Source organism: Uranotaenia lowii, chromosome 1, assembly GCF_029784155.1.
Source record: "Uranotaenia lowii strain MFRU-FL chromosome 1, ASM2978415v1, whole genome shotgun sequence".
Taxonomy (NCBI): Eukaryota; Metazoa; Arthropoda; class Insecta; order Diptera; family Culicidae; genus Uranotaenia; species Uranotaenia lowii.
The window spans coordinates 206,348,778-206,366,053 of NC_073691.1; the positions used below are offsets into that span (position 1 = coordinate 206,348,778).

Below are 17,276 nucleotides of genomic sequence, written 5' to 3' on the forward strand. Positions count from 1 at the left end.
TTTTTCACCCATTTATATTAACGAACGCATTACACTACTGAACCTTAAAACCAACAACCTGTAGTTTCCGCCATGTTGAAAACGGAAACCAGAGCCAAGCAAAGTACATAGAAAAAAAGGGAAAACAAACTCAAACTGATGCTGTTGAAGTATATTATCCATTTTTTTAATGCCGGGAGAAAGTATTAGTATCGCCAAAATTATGGTAACGAAACACGCAACTTAAGTTCAAAATTTTGCCCTAAATATAAAATCAAAAACCTTTCAACCACGTTTCGTATCATGGAATAGTTTTTTTCAATTTTTGTTTTTGTTGGCTACATTGTTCGGGATCCGATATGCATGATATCAGCTACAAATATTCCCTCCAAATGACAAAATATTATGATACCGAGATAGCGCCCAAACAATGAGTGCTGATCACTGCACCTTCCTTTTAATTATTCCGATATGCTCCGTTCTGGTGCAGTCTGGCTGCGTACCTGTGACGTACATCCGACCTAATTTCGGCCAAAAAGAAAAAAAGAGATGTTAAATTGTAACACGTGACGTTATTTCCGATCGATGCGGTAAGGACCTTTTTTTCTTCAAAACAGAAAATACACGAGTGCAAAGTCAGTGTCCCAACTGCTAAATAGCACGCCGCCCGCCGTTTGTATAATTATTACAGCAGCTTTGTCGCCCCATTTGATTTGCTGATGTTGTTGGGGCGAACGCAATCGTCCTCTCCCATCAACAATCGTCGTACGGCGGAAATGCAACAAGCAAATCAGCCAACAAACATCGTCAGCACATCCGGTCGGTCTGTCTGTTGTCGATTCTCGGCGGCGGCGGCGGCCAGCCGGTTCGGCCCGAGAAGAGGTCCTTGTCGAGCAAAACAAAACGAAGCTGTGGCAGCCGATGTTCGTTTCGCTATAAAGCCATTCCGGCGGCAAAGGCAGCTTTCAGTCGACGGTTGGTCGTGGCGCGTTTCGGATCTTGCTTGCAAAGGCTTGTTATTTCTACATCCGGTTTCCGGGGTTGCTGGTGTGAGAGTCGGTGTGAAGTGCGCTTCCGGGTGGATTATCCGGCTGGAAAAACAGCTGGATATGTTATTATAGTAGCTGATGTTACATGCCATTGGAGGATTACGAACGGTTTGAGTGGCTGGAAAAATATAGACATCATCGACAAGATCTGACGTTTGGGTAATTACCGCTCAATTAGGAGTCGTCCTTTTCCCAAACTGGAACCATAATTGGGTGAATTGGTGCCACCAATTTGTGCATTGTGTGAATAGCAGGGCCAGACCATTGAAAATCCGTGCAAAAGTAGGAAAACGGAAGCAAACGACAGGCTACACATTTCTCCGGAGTGCGATTCCCTTCCACAAACGTCCTTAAGTACGTTTGATTGAATCGTGTTCGATCGGGCCTTTGCGATTTCGGTCGCAATTATTGCGGTTGTCATCGGCGACTATCGCTAATTGGAAGAAAGCTTTCCAAATACTGCCAGCCCAGCCAGAAAGTCAGCCAGCCAGCACGTGGTCGCTTCTGTAGGGTTCTCGCTTTCATTGGATACTTTTAACGGAATACGTGAAGCTATGGCTGAGGTTCACTCGAAGGAAAACTCAGCGCTATACTTGGAATCGGACAGCTACAAATTTTCAAACTCAAATTGCTTTGAGACGTAACTAATGGTGAAAAGCTTGCTTTTCAATTTGCGAAAATATGAAAAGCGCCAGTGGTTAATTTTATTGCATACACAAAGGCGGTTATTTTTCCGGCGACACGTTAAATTGCTTAGTGCACATTCAGGCGCTTTTTTGTTCCAAGAACCGATTATCATAGGTTTGCGTGCGAAAGTCATTTAATTGAGTATTCAAGAAATCAAGTTCATCCTTCAAATTAAGTGGAATCATACTTCAATCATGGGATCACAAGTGAAAAAGCGTTCCTAAGAAAAATAGACCGAACGAAGTTAAAACTCCTCGGCGTTTCCCCTCGTTAATGATTATCAAGAATCATATTTGATAACCTCTACTAGGTACTACCAACAAGTATTATCGACTATTTTAAGAGTGGATTCGCGGAAAACATGATGGCCTAAGGATACCGACTGACTAGTATAGTCTTAGTGTCTTCTCCTAAACATAAATCAATTCCACTCGAGACACTGGGAGAACACTGGGCGGCATCGCACATCATCAGACTACGTCTGCTACGCCAAACAGTCAATGAGGGAGGAACGAGGCTAGGCATCAGATAACTTCCGGGCAGCTTAAGCAGTTTATCTGTATTTATTTGTAGGAAGCAACTTCAAGGTTCACTTCCTCGTTGGGACCAAAAACTCATAATATGGTTCGCATCCTTTTTTACCCCTCCTCGTCTTCTGACTTATGGACTAAAGTCTTCAAAGCACAACAAAGCTACAAACATCTAACATTCGAGTCCCATGCTGCATTAACTAGATGAAAGAATCATCCTCGGGCAGGAAGCTTTGTTAGGAAGCAAACCCTTAGAAAGATTATTTATAATAAGATTTCGAACGAAAAATTGTTATGTAGCTTTAATTCAATCGATCGGAGTTAAACCCCCTCTCATGGAATTAACTCGAAAATTAAAAGTCATCAAATCAACCGTTGCAGTCTGGTTTTTTTTAAATTTCTAATTCAAATCCAGATGCCATAGACAGACCGTATGTCTCTAATCTTCCAACCATGCTCCAGTTCTGCGGATCCAATATCAGATGCCAGGGGAAAAAATGTTTGCATTCCGCAAAGCTTTGGACTCCGTTTAACTTAAACACATCTGCACAAGCTGCAGAAAACGGGTTTGGTGTGATGATAGAAGAGCATAGCCGCTGATGGAAACTTGGAGAAGTTGGACGGACATTTTCCGGATGGAAATCCGGAAACTTATGTTTAGACTAAATATTAAAAAAAGAAACTAACTTAACAATTTTTAAGTATCAAATCTTATTCCAAAATCGTGACGAATAAGAAAATTAATTTAAAAAAAAATCCCGTTGCCTAATTAATGACATGCTGGAAGCAAATATTACAAGAAAATTGAAAAGGGCAAAATAGTTTGTATCTACAAAAAACAAAATTAAGCCGTTTCTGTTTTTTACCACCCCAAACATGTTTTAAAGGAACGTGATTGCTAGGCCGATGGATGTTTCTGTTCGTATCTATCCTTGGCCATAAATTTCTGACAAAGCCCGAAAACTGATGGTCGATTTCGGCAGTCAACCGGCGTATACTGCCAGATAATTAATGGACAGTAAGAATTTTTTTTAACAAAAAAAGAACAAATTCGAGTCAACTTTCAGTGTTCTTAAAAACATTCTGTGAGAAATATGTTCACATTTTTTCTGTGCTGTGCTGGAACATGTTTAATTTACACCTCTGTTGCACTTAAAATTGATAAATTAGATCAATTCTCTAAATAAAACAGTTACAGTTTGAGAGCTATTTTCATTATGTTTTAGGGAGGTAGTTTGTGTTCTTCTATTCGAGGGAGTTTAACAACCAGGGTTATTTTTAGCTAGTGTACTTTAGGGATTGAAACAACGCCAAAAGAAGGGAGAGATCAAATTTTAATGAAATTAATCCATCAATTTTGAGGCAGCTTTCGCTTTATACATACCAAGCATTTAGAGTGAGTTGGGCCAATGGCTGTTCTATTGAAAAAATCACTGAATTCATGTTTTTAGCCAAACTTCAATCTGTTGAAGCTCGAGCGATTGATTTTTAAAAAGGCAATACACACATACGTTGTCATTCCAGCTATTTCAACTTTATAGTAAATGGGATTTACTATACTCTTAAATTGTATTATCAAGATTGTCAACAATTTAAGGGTAAAAGTTAATTAACTAATAATTAGGATTCCAACAAAAAATAAGAGTCATAATCTTCAGGACGCATCTTAACTGTATGATGTTAGGTTTAGAAGAGAATGAAGATACTTGATCCCTGGAGATCAAGGTTGCCGAAAAATTTTGTGTTTTGGCAAAAAAAAATTCTGAGTTTCAGACAGAAACTTTCTGTGATTTTTCCTAAACATTCTGTGATAGTTTGCTGAGGCGCTATTTCCTTGAATTTCATTGAATGTTCTTGAAAAATTGGGTCCTTCGAATCGAATCATATTCTTCCAATCTTAACCTAAACATCTAAAATTTATATTCACATCAAAAGTTCAAATTTTGAAAACACGTACAAAATTTAAAAAAAAATCTGTGAAATCTGTGAATATTCCCAAAATTCTGTAATCTGTGCCGCAGATTCTGTGATGAAAATTTGCTCAAAATTCTGTGAAATTACAGATTTTTGTGTGATTTCGGCAAACTTGCTGGAGATACTTGATTATTCAACTATATCTCAAAACTGAAAAGTTTTACAAAGATCAAATGTTCCAGAAAAATGTGCCAAATGGAGCAAAACAACAATGCTTTAAGCTCGAAAAATTTTGATAAAATGTTTTTTTGGGGTTATTGAAATTGTTTGAAAAATTTCACAAAATGTGAATTAAAGATATTATTAATCACTTAAAATGTTTCTAACATGAAAAAATATAATGAAAATATTTATTCAAATATATCAATCGTAAGAGTGTAATATGAACTTCAAAATGCCATATTTTCAAAAGTATTGAAACTCTCAACTTTTTTCAAAAAATTTTTTTCTAACATGGGTAGGTACAATTAATCCCTGGAATTCAAAAATGTATATTCTTCTTTCGCATGGATCGTGATCATTTCTGATTACGAGATTACTAATATTCATCCAATAAATAATATTTATCCAAAAATTGTCTGAAGAACAGGGCTAAAAAAATTATATTCTTTTAATCATTAAAAATAGCGCCTTGAAGTATGCAATGAAATTAGGGTTGAGACAAAGTTATGGAAATTTCTTCTTAGATTCAATCTCAGATTTTGGTTGATTTTTTTTCCAAGGATAAGGGCTTCCTAAATATAGGATCAAGTCTCCATCAATAGAGGATCAAGTCTACCTTAACATAAAAATATTGCAATTTCGTTTATCCCACGAAAACGCTTCTAGTTCATCTACAGGTATCGTTCTAACTTTTGGAGCATAGAAACTTGAAGCTGTCAGAAAATTTCAAAGGGTGTGAGTTGCTAAATTTTCCCAAGGGATATGTAGAAAATAAAAAAAATGAAATCAAGTATACCTATTCTCCCCTAAAGGGTGCTTAATCGCTTGGCTCACGACACCCTCCCAAATAAATGCACACCAATTAGTAAATCGGCTAGGTTATTAATGTTGACTTCGTATGTGGCATTTTTTTTAAATTTATCAATGTTATTACAAGCAGCTTCAATTGTGCCGAACGCAATACCGTTTTCTTGTTTGACATTTTTTGTTAATCATGCAGCATGTGCCAGAGGGGGTGATGAAAATAGTCTCTAATTTTGAACTGGAACGTTCCTGTATGTTATGAGAGAAAATAATTGATATAGAAATTAAATTAAAAAAAGTGAAAAGTAACACAAATATTCAGCAACACTGAAGAAGAATTACAGAAACAACCTTTTTGTTCTTCCAGCCACTCAAACCTTTGACTTTAGCCTTCCAAATCTGTGGTTTTCCAGCCAATACGTCTTATTTACCAGAGTTTGATAAACTTAAAACAAAATAAGCATAATAGCCTTCAAAATTTTAGTCTTACAGAGTTCAAATGTTCTGGAAAAATTTACCAAATAGAGCAAAACAGCAATGCTTGCTCAAAAATTTTTAACAAAATAATTTCCGAGTTATTAAACTTTGTTTGAAGAGTTTCACAAAATATGGTTTGAGGATTGTTTTTCATAACTTGAAAATGTTTCAAACATGAGAAAATTATAACAAACAAAATTTTCCAAAACATCAATCATTAGAGTGCAATATGGAGTTCAAAATGCCGTATTTCCAAAGCAATGGAAAACTTTCAACTCCGAAAAAGTTTTCTAAAATGTTTATTATGGGCACAATTGATCCCTATGGTTCAAAAAGGTATATTCTTCTTCTGAATGTATCCTGATCTTTGCTGAGTACGAGATCACTTATTACTAATATTTATCCAATTACTAATATTTATCCAACAATTGTCTCAAAAAAGGGCTAAAACATTGATTTTCTGTTCATTCTGTTTAAAAAAATGCGCCTTTCAGTATGCAATGAATTTCGTGTTGAGACAAAGTTATGGAATTTTCTTCACCTTACACTTATAAATTGTGAAATCAGGACAAAAATTACCAAAATAGTCAATTGACATTCTATCTTGGGTTTTGGCGAAGAAAAGTTCTGAGTATCTGACAGAAACTTTCTGTGACGTTTTTAACCTAAAAAATCTGTGATGATTTTCTGTGGCGCTATTTCCTTGAATTTCATTGAATGTTCTTGAAAAATTGGGTCCATTTTTTCAATTTTACCTTTGCAAAATCAATTAACCTTACTAATCGAATCGTATTCTTCCAATCTAAACCCAGAAATCAAAAATTTATATTCACATCAAAAGTTCAAATTTTGAAAACACGTAAAAGTTTTTAAAAAATCTGTGAAATCTGTTTATATTCCCAAAATTCTGTGATCTGTGTCACTGATTCTGTGATGAAAATTTGCTCAAAATTCTGTGAAATTACAGATTTTTCTGTGATTTCGGCAACCTTTCTGGAGATACTTGATTATTCAACTAGGTATATCTCAAAACTGAAATGTCTTACAAAGATCAAATGTTCTAGAAAAATGTGTTAAATGGAGCAAAACAACAAGCTCCAAAAATTTTAACAAATGTTATTTTTTTTTAAGTTTTTGAATTTCGTTTGAAAAACTTCACAAAATGTGACTTCAAGATCTTTTTTCATCACTTCATGTTTCCAACATGAAAAATATAACAATAATACTTATTCTAATATATCAAACGTAAGAGTGTAATATGAACTTCCAAATGCCATATTTTCAAAAGAATCGAAACTCTCAACTTTTTCAAAAAAAAAATTTCTAAAATGTTCATTATGGGTACAATTGATCCCTAGAGTTAAAAAAATGCATATTCTTCTTCTGAATGGATCGTGATCATTTCTAATTACGAGATTACTAATATGCATCCAATTAATAATATTTATCCAATGAATAACGCGTTGGGACAAAGTTATGGAACTTTCTTCTTCTTAGATTCAATCTTAGATTTTTGTTTGATTTTTTTTCCAAGGACTAGGGCTTCCTGAATAAAGGATCAAGTCTCCTTTAATAGAGGATCAAGCCTACCTTAACATATAAAATATTGCAATTTTTTTGATCCCACGAAAACGCTTCTAGTTCATTCGCGGGTTCAAGTATCGTTCTAACTTTTGGAGCAAAGAAACTTAAAGCTGTCAGAAAATGTAAAAGGGTGCGATTTGCTAAATTTTCGCTAAATTTTTGAAAAGATATGTTGAAAATAAGAAAATGGGATCGAGTATCCCCATCCTCCCCTAAAAGGTGCTTAATCGCTTGGCGCACGAGACCCTCCCAAACAAATGCACTTCAATTAATTAATCAGGTTATTATTGTTGACTTCGTATGTGGTATTTTTTAATTTTTCAATTTTATTGCAAGCAGCTTTCATTGTGCCGAACGCAATCCCGTTTTCTTGTCATTTTTTGTTAAGCATGCAGCAGAGTGGGTGCTGAAAATAGTATTTAATTTTGAACTGGGACGTTCCTGTATGTTACGAGAGAAAATATTCGAGGTAGAAATTAAATTTAAAATAGTAAAAAAGTAACACAAATATTCAGAAATGCTTACGAAGAATTACAGTAACAACCTTTTCGTTCTTCCAGCCACTCAAACCTTTGAGTCTTGCCTTTCAAATATGTTGTTTTCCAGCCAATACGTCTTATTTACCACAGTTAGATAAACTTAGAACAAAATAAACATAAATGCCTTCAAAATTTGAGTTTTACAAAGTTCAAATGTGCTTGAAGAATGTTCCAAATGGAACAAATCAGAAATGCTTTTGGCTTAAAAAATTTTAACAAAATAATTTTTTGAGTTATTATGCATTCTTTGAAAAATTTCACAAAATATGGTTTGAAGATCTTTTTTCCTAGCTTGACAATGTTCCTAACATGAGAAAATAATAACAAAAAAATATTCCAAAACATCAATCGTTAGAGTGCAATATGGACTTCATAATGACTTATTTCCAAAGCAATGGAAAACTTTCAACTTTTTTCAGAAAAAGTTTTCTAAAATGTTCATTATGGGTACAATTGATCCCTATGGTTCAAAAAGGTACATATATTCTTCTTCTACATATATACTTATTACAAATATTTATCCAACAATTGTCTGAAAAATGGGCTAAAACATTGATTTTCTGTTCATTCTTTTAAAAAAAAAAGCGCCTTTAAGTATGCCATGAATTTCGCGTGGAGACAAAGTTATGGAATTTTCTTCACCTGATACTTATAAATTGTGAAATCAGAACAAAAATTAATAAAATAGTCAATTGACTTTCTCACTTGGGTTTTTATTTGGTTTTTTTTTCCAAGGATTGGGGCTTTCTGAATAAAAGATCAAGTCTCCCGTAGCTTCAAAAATATCGCAATTTTTTTTACTCCCACGAAAATGCTTCTAGTTCATCTACGGGTTCAAGTATCGTTCTAACTTTTGGAGCATAGAAACTTGAAGTTACACGCTATCAGAAAATGTAAAAGGGTGTGAGTTGCAAATTTTTTCCGAAAAGATATGTTGAAACTTAAAATCTGGGATCTATTATCCCCCTTCTCCCTTAGGGGAGAGGCAGGCTATATGCGCATATTAAGGAAAACACTCATTTTCTCCCATATTCCGATAGATAGGAGTCTGAAAACTATATGTACATGAGCGGACATCTGTTTTCTATACGTAAGAGCAATTTTTCTGTTAAAATCTCTTACAGTTTTTGTGAAAATAATTTTATAACAAAAGAAGTCAAAATAGCCGATTTCCGAAACTGGCAGGCTAAATACGCATATTTATATTTTATGCTATATTTCATTAACACTTGCATTATTTTGATGTTATTTAATTGAAAATGATAGAGACGGATGTTAGGCATACGTCAAGGCTGAAATTTTGGTAAAATTTTTTACATCACTAGTTCTTTTGCATGAAACATAGTTAGGTATGCCATATGGTCATATTTCATGGTAATATTTTGTTCATTTCGTATTTTTATCGGATCAGTATCAAGTTCTTGTTTTTTCGCTGTAAGATCATGATTTGAGCGTAGATTAGATGTTTCAATGATAAAAAGTAAAAAATTTATAAGACTTATCTATTTTTCTTGATGTAGGCATTTAACCTGCCTTGATATGGGCATTCAGAACCTGTCTCTTATTCCAATATCTTATGATTTACAACCCAGCCAAAGGCTTCAATTTGTTGAATTTTCTATTTCCAGATGAATAAGAAAGAAAAACCATTAAAAATTTTGTCCACAGAATCTGTACGCACGATAATTAAAGTTCTGCACTGAATAGATATGATGAATCTCCAGCCATATCGTCAATCGGCAGTATGCGCACTGTAACTGTAACAAAAACCTCGAAGTCTTATACCTGGTCAACAATTTTACTACCATTTTTCTAAAGTTTCACTTTTTGATAGAAATTCAGTTCCAAATATTGAATTTCAATAAGATAAGGCTTGTCAGATTGCCTAGATTTTGCCCGAATTGTATCACTTCATTTGCAAAAGCAAACAAAAATTATGTATTTTGCTTGAGCAAATTTGACCAAAATAAACATTATCGATTTTTGGGAGCTCAAAATATGATTTCAAATTGTCTGAGGTGTTTCTAAAAAAAATAAACAGCTTTTCATATATTTTTCTTCATAATTTTTATTGAATAATTTTGTTATTGGTGGATAATTAGGAAAATAGCTAAAATTTGCCCGGCCTGAATACTCGCCGAAAAATATCTGGAAAGCTTAAGGTTAGAGTTACTTCAGATTTTGTGATTTTAGAGCTGCTTATTAACATAAAAATTCAATGTCTGTGATAAGATTTCGGGTTCTGTATTCAGTTTATTATTCTTGAGTTTCAGTTTTTCATCATTGAAACAAAATCATCACTTGAATCTTGGTTTTGCATTTCAAACTTAAACTAGTTGCATTTTTCATATTCGAAAACTCATCATGTTGGATTATGAAAGAAAATACTTGATATTATAAACAGTTTGAAAGATTTTGATTAAAAATTTTTATTTTTAACTCTTACACAGTATCGGAACTTAAGAATGTTTCATAGTGATGATCCAGAATTGAAACAGTGTTGAATTTTGAACAAATAACTGAGGAAAGACTTCAGATTGAAATCTAGAAGTTCAACATTTAAAGATAATTCCGTTAAAGGTTCTGGAACAAATTACGCATTTTAATTGTTGATTGATATGTAGAAATTATTATCTGGAACATAGATTCAAAAATCGTTTTCAAATTCGGAATTCAGATTTGAATAAAAAATTAAAAACTCAGATTGAGATTCACCTTGAAGTTAAGTTTAATAATCAAGATTAAAATATCAATGTCAGAATTTTATTTAGGCGTCAATTAGCAGGAGTTCATTGTTTCATAATTTTGATACAGGATTTAAAATGATTTTTTTTCATCCATAGCCAGTTTTTAACCGCAATCCAAGAGAAATCCCGAATACAAAAAAAAGTTTGGATTCATTTTAGTTCTTTGAAAAATCTAGATTTCATTTAAAAATTTATATGTATTCAGGAAGTTCTAGTAATAAAATAAATTAATAATTAGGGGAGAATGAGGATACTTGATCCCTGGGGATACTTGATTCCTTAGCTATATCTCGAAACTGGAATGTCTTACAATGATCAAATGTTCTAGAAAAATGTGCCAAAATGAGCAAAATAACAATGCTTGTAGTTTAAAATTTTTTAACAAAATAATTGTGTGAGTAATTGAACTTTGTTTGAAAAATTTCACAAAATGTAACTTGAAGATCTTTTTTCATCACTTTAAAATGTTCCTTACATGGGAAAATTATGAAAAAAATATTTGTTCCAATGTATCAATCGTTCGAGCGTAAAATGAACTTCAAAACTCCATATTTTCAAAGCAATGGAAAACTCTCAACTTTTTTCAGAAAAAGTTTTCTAAAATGTTGATTATGGGTATAATTGATCCCCTAGAGTTGGGTACAATTGATCCCCCCTCCAAACGGCATATTCTTCTTCTTAATTGATCGTTATGATTGCTGATTACGAAATTACTAATATTTATCCAAGAACTAATATTTATCAAACAATTGTCTGAAGAAGAGAGCAAAAATAATTAATTTTCTCTTAATTATAAAAATAGCACCTTTAAGTATGCAATGTCTGAGCGTGGATCAAAGTTATAAAATTTTCTTCTTATGTCTGCTATAAATTGTGAAATGAGAACAAATATGACCAAAATAGTCAATTAACATTCTATCTTGGGGTTATGTTTGATTTTTATACAAGGCTTCCTGAATAAAAGATCAAGCCTCCTTCAATAGGGGATCAAGTCTCCCATAACTTCAGAAAAATCGCAATTTTTTTACTCCCACGAAAATGCTTCTAGTTCATCAACGGGTTCAAGTATCGTTCTAATTTTTAAAGCATAGAAACTTGAAGTTACAAGCTGTCAGAAAATGTCAAAGACGGCGAGTTGCTAAATTTTTCCAAAAAGATATGGTGAAAATAAGATAAGGGGATCAAGTATCCCCACTCTCCCCTACAGAATGATGGCGCTCTACAATGCACATGCTAACGTTATAAATCTGAATATGTCCAGAGAACAAATCAAAAATAGACTTAAGTTAGTTTTTTCATAAATATATTGTAAACATCATTAAAGATTAAAGGCTGAAGCCTAGGATCTATCAAAAGTAAATAAATGTAAAAAAGACATCATTTTTCACCGCTAAGGCTGATAAATTAATGCTACCTAAGAGGTTTTTTTCTGGTGAGGTTAGTATGTAGGGATGAGATGAAGTTGCAGAAAATAAATTAAGTTTTTTATATAAAAAAAAGCAAAATAAAAGTTCAATTCGGTAACACTGAAGAAAAGCGTAATATAATTAATTTATTTGGCAAAGTTTTATAACTTGGTAACACTAGGTAAAACAAAGTCAGTCATGATGGATCTATTCTGTGAGTGATAGACGTGTCTAAGTGAATCTCTAAATTGAGATTCGCGCAGCCTTCAAAATTTGAGCTGTTCCAGATGCGCTGTCATATTGTTTTAAGCTGGAACAATCTCGAAAAAGTCAATCTTAGCAAGAGCCTTGAAAATCTATGGCATACAGCTTTTCAGTTTATAGATATTTTCCTGGCGGGAACATTATCAAAACAAGCAATCTTAACCCGAGCCTTACATATCTCTAGCTTTCATCCACTCAGTAGGGGGAAGAGTGGGGATATTTGACCTCCTTTTCTTATTTTCATTATATCTTTTTGGGAAAATTTAGCAACTCGTAGTTTTTTGTATATTCTGATAGCATGTAATTTCAAGTTTATATACTCCAAAAGTTGGAATGATACATGATCACGTAGATGAAGCATTTTAGTGAGACCAAAAAAAAAGTGATATTTTTTAAGTTACATGAAACTTGATCCTTTACTAAAGGAGACTTGATCCTTGATTCAAGGTGCCCTGACACTAGACAAAAATCTAGTAAAATCCGAAGATAAAAGATTCGGCGACTATTTTTTTGCCATATTCGCTCTCAATTCACAGTTTGTAAGTATCAGACAAAGAGAATTCTAAAAGTTTGTCTAATACCGTACAGTCATTGCATACATTCAGGCGCAATTTTCTTGTTTCTAGATGAATACAGTATTTTAATCCTTTTTAGCAGATAATTGGTGTGATTATTTGTAAATTATTCGATATTTGTAAGACATTCCTGTTTCGAGACATAGCGAAGAAATCAAGTTTTTTAGGGATTAAGTATCCTCATTCTCCCCTACTATTTACCGAAGCCTCACTCTGTATCTGTATCTGTACTTTTTCAGTCACTCCGTTTTGGTTTAGTTCATTTTTACGACTAAAAACATCTTTATTTTTTCAGATTTCTAAAAAAAATCGAGCTTATTATTTTTTGAAAATAAAATAAAACCGTATTTCAAAGCTACATAACTAAGGCCGTGCGAACGGGGATTTAAATTGTGTTGTAGTTTTTTTTTTTTAATTTATGCGTCTGGTAGTCATGTGACAGATGTTTTCTAATCACGATAGTCAACAGAATAAACAAAAAAATCTAAGCCCTAATATCCATTTCTTTATTACAAATCACTCATTACATTATTAAAAACAAACTCTTTAATGTAATTGCAAATTTTATGCTTGTATGGAATATTGTTAAAAACCCCAATTTCACCCTCCATTTAATTTTGGGTTTCTTGTTACTCTAAATGCTCAACTCTACACTCCACATAAATTACACAAAGTGACAAAATTCACATTTTTTTCCGAGGTGCATGGAGTTGGAGATCTAATTTTGATTAATTTGGGTGCCCTGAATCCAAATATGCAATGAGTTTTTATCATCTTTTCTATTTGAAAAAGAAAAAAAGTTTTGAAGATAGATAAAAAATATTTTACAAATTTCTCTACTTTTCTGACCAAAATAAATAAAAATTTAAACAACTGATCAATTTTGCTGAAACCGCAATTTGACCTCTGAGAAAAAAGTAATGGCAGTTCATTTTTGTTTTTTCTTATTTTTCAAAAACGGGAATTCCGACGAATGAGGGCATGAAGAAATAGAAGGAATTTGAAATAACCGATAACCACTTTTGTATTTTTTATGAAAAATTCGACAGAACATTCGTTTGGCCGAACAGTTGATAAAGTCACTAAATATTCAGTACATCTCTCGTCTTTTGAGTTATCAATTAAATTTTATAGATGTAATTACGTTTTTACTTTTTGAAAATCCTTCTTAAATGCATAACAATTATTTTTTCTCATCCTTATATTTTATTTTGATTTTCAAATAAATTTTCCAAATTGTATAGTCCGACTGTTGTTTTTTTTTAAATTTCAAGAAGTTTGATTTTCACTTCTAAATTTTGTATTGGAAGCATCATTAATAAGCTTAAGCTTAAAAATTTTAATCATACGTTAACTGTGCAACCATAGTTACACATTTCTTTTCCATCCGGTGGGAAACATGAATAAAAATCAATGGACACCTAGCCGTTGGACAAAAACGGAATCGACAAAAACAACAGACATCATATTCAAGACCGGGAAAAAACAAATTCAAATTGATAAATCTATGTTTTTAATATCTTTTGTCGTTTCCACGTCCCAAGTTTTTAATTGAAAGTTGGAAAGTTTAACCTATAAAATCTGCTCTGGAAAATTTATAAACGTTCCACTTATTTTTATTTTTTTAAATCCTTTTTTATATCGATCATGATTTTTTTAATTAATCTATAAAATGTTGGAAAAATGATTTAGAGTGGTGAATTTGAAGGTAATTGAATAAATTCCTATTTCCTTTGTGCTTTCAATAATAACAACAAAACTTGGAATTCCTTTTTTTTTATTTTCATCATTTTCTTATCGCTCATTCAAGGAATCTATATTATGTCAATACAGACCCCGTTCGATTTTGGCAACACGCCTGTACATTTTGTGTTGCCAAAATCGAACGGTTTTTTTCTCTTCTTGTTTTTCAGTTATCTTTACAAAATGACTATTATTATTATCAAAAACGTTATTTTAGCCAATTTCCGACCTTTTGTAGTCAGTTTTAAATTTTTTCATCATGTGTTTGATGCATTTTTCACTTTTCTTGTTTTGATATAATGTTTGTTCTCTTTTGTCATACTTACTGTTTTTGTCCTTCTTCATCATTTTTTAGTTGTTTTTTGTCATATTCAGTCTTTTGTTTGAATTTAATTTTTAACTTTTTAAATTTTTCATGTTTTTGTCATTTTTGAGTACATTAGAAATTTTTTAAAAAGCTTTGGTTTTTATTGTTGCCTTTTATCAAGATTTCAGAACATAAAAACGTATTTATGGTGTTTGTCTAAATCAAATTGGTTCTGTTATAACGAAAACTAAAAGGTAATGTTGTTTCTAGAAACATGTGCCAAAATCGGATGTTGCCAAAATCGAATGTTGCTAAAATCGAATGTTGCCGAAAACGAACGGGGTCTGTATAAGGTTTCAATGATAAATTGAAATATATACAAAATTAACATTGTGAGTTCTAAAAAATAACTGTTTTGGCACTCTTGAAATAGATTCTCTTTTTTTTCTCAATTTTATGGAATTCAATTCAATTATATTCTTTGTGTTTTGAAAAAATTCTCCTTAAATCAAAATGTCTATTATTTTTTGTTCAAATCTAGCTTCTACATTTGAAACCGTAGAAATCTGAAAAAATACAGATGTTTTTAAGTTTAACGACTGAACCAAGTTTTCAATTTTGGGGGAAACCCCCAGCGAAAACTTTACCTACTACTTACGTAATGGTTGAAAGCCTATAAATTGAGTTCAAATTGGCAAAATTCGGTTTGTAGTTTTTTGGTTTGGAGATTTTTTATATTACTAAAAATATCTAATTTTAAAGTTTTAAAATGTCTGTTTTTTCCCTCTCCTCTCCTAATAAAATGATAGCATTTAGAAACAAATGGGCTTTAAGTGTTACAAAAAAAGCAACCCCTTTCAAAATATTCGAAAATGAACTGGAAAAGAGCCCAAGCAACCAGAATTCCCTTAAAAAGGTTCCATAGAAGCTTAATCAGCTCTCGTTTGTGTCTGAAGAGAATGCGAATCAGCCCAAAATTTAAGTTCTTGAAGCTACTTTCAAGTTCGTTTAGGTGGCTGTAGAGAACGCTATTCAGCTTCTAAGAGAATGTCAAGAAACTTCTACGCGCCGAAAAAAAAAATCCGATTGTCAGATTAGATTGCTCTGACATTCAGATGTCAGATTGCTAGGTTGCCGGTCTATCATGGTATATCTCATTGATTTTAATTATATTGTTTTGATTACAAAAGCTGCTTACACGCCTAGAGAATTGAACCGCTGCTCTCTAGGTTGCAATGAAACTCACCAGCCGCTCGACCAATCCAGCAATAGTTAATTGCCACTGTAATGGATTAGTATTTAAACTTAATGCCATTTGAGATGATTGAGTGGGTTGGTCAATAGATTGTACCTTATTTCGTTCAAAGGACTTTCAGTACACAATATGAATCATAACAAAAATTCGCATCATCAAAAACTTATTCAAATATCTTAAAATTTATAAGAAAATTCGAAAAAATCTTTAATTCCATTTGTAAATATCATTACAGAAATCAACAAAACGAATACCATGACAAGAAATTGACAGACATTTTTTACATGTCGCTTAGAATTCCCATATAGGTTCTTTAAAACATCTTCAAGTTTCTTAATGGTGCGCTTTAGAATGTTACGCGAACGTTATCGACCTTATTGGAAAACATTTTTTACATGTCGCTTAGATTTCCCATATAGGTTCTTTAAAACACCTTCAAGTATCTTAATGGTGCGTTTTGGAATGTTACGCGAACGTTATCGACCTTCTTGAAAGAAGTTCCATTAAAAGCGCTTAGAAGTTCCGTTATCGATAGTTTAACCTTTCAAAGGGCGATGGAAGTTCCTGAGTAAGTTTTACGCGACAAGAGTCACCTGAAGTTCCCGTAAAACATTTTTTCAGCCAAATGTAAACTTCGGAGATCCATCTTTAAGTAAAAACGCGACTTTTGGTTGCTTGGGAGATCAATGTTCTCCCCTTAGTTTACGGTAACAAAATTGAACGGGGTCTGTACTAACAGACGTTACATTTTTGCTACATCCTTCAAAGAAAGTAACATCGTCCGAAACGTGCCTCTTTTATATGCCTTTTAAAAAAAAGGATTTGATTTCACGTGGATGTAGAAAAAAAAGAACAGATTCAATGGACTTTTGTTCCATCTATTCCCCGAAAGCCGTGGCAACAGAATCATCACGGAATCTGTGTTGGATTTTTTATTGCTCTCCGGTACGTGAGACACGGATACAAGACCTAGTACCTAAATGAATTTTTCTTGTTGGCAATGAAGTTATTGATGCATTTTTTTTTGTCTGTACAATGTAAGCGATTGTTTATTTATGTTTTCGGATGGTTAATAAATAGATTACACTTCAATTAATTAGTTGCTTTTTTGTTGAAATTTTCGTAGATCAGAATGAATAACTTAATGTGACAAAAAATGTTTTTAGGTTGCTAAAATTTTTTTTTATTGAAAAA

The 17,276-nt window shown here is 32.7% G+C and overlaps 1 protein-coding gene across 5 annotated transcripts in view; it reads left to right on the forward strand.

Moving 5' to 3' along the window:
* Positions 1-960: 960 nt before the first annotated feature.
* LOC129739750 (uncharacterized) overlaps positions 961-17,276 on the forward strand; it is a 54,622-nt gene continuing 38,306 nt past the window's right edge. For 3 of the 5 annotated variants that reach the window (XM_055731260.1, XM_055731264.1, XM_055731265.1), the window contains exon 1: positions 961-1,187. Coding sequence is in view for 1 of the 5 variants with exons in the window: in XM_055731265.1 (XP_055587240.1) it covers positions 1,114-1,187 (74 nt within the window). In the remaining 4 variants the exon portion in view is untranslated. The other 2 variants (XM_055731263.1, XM_055731262.1) reach the window with 2 other exon arrangements.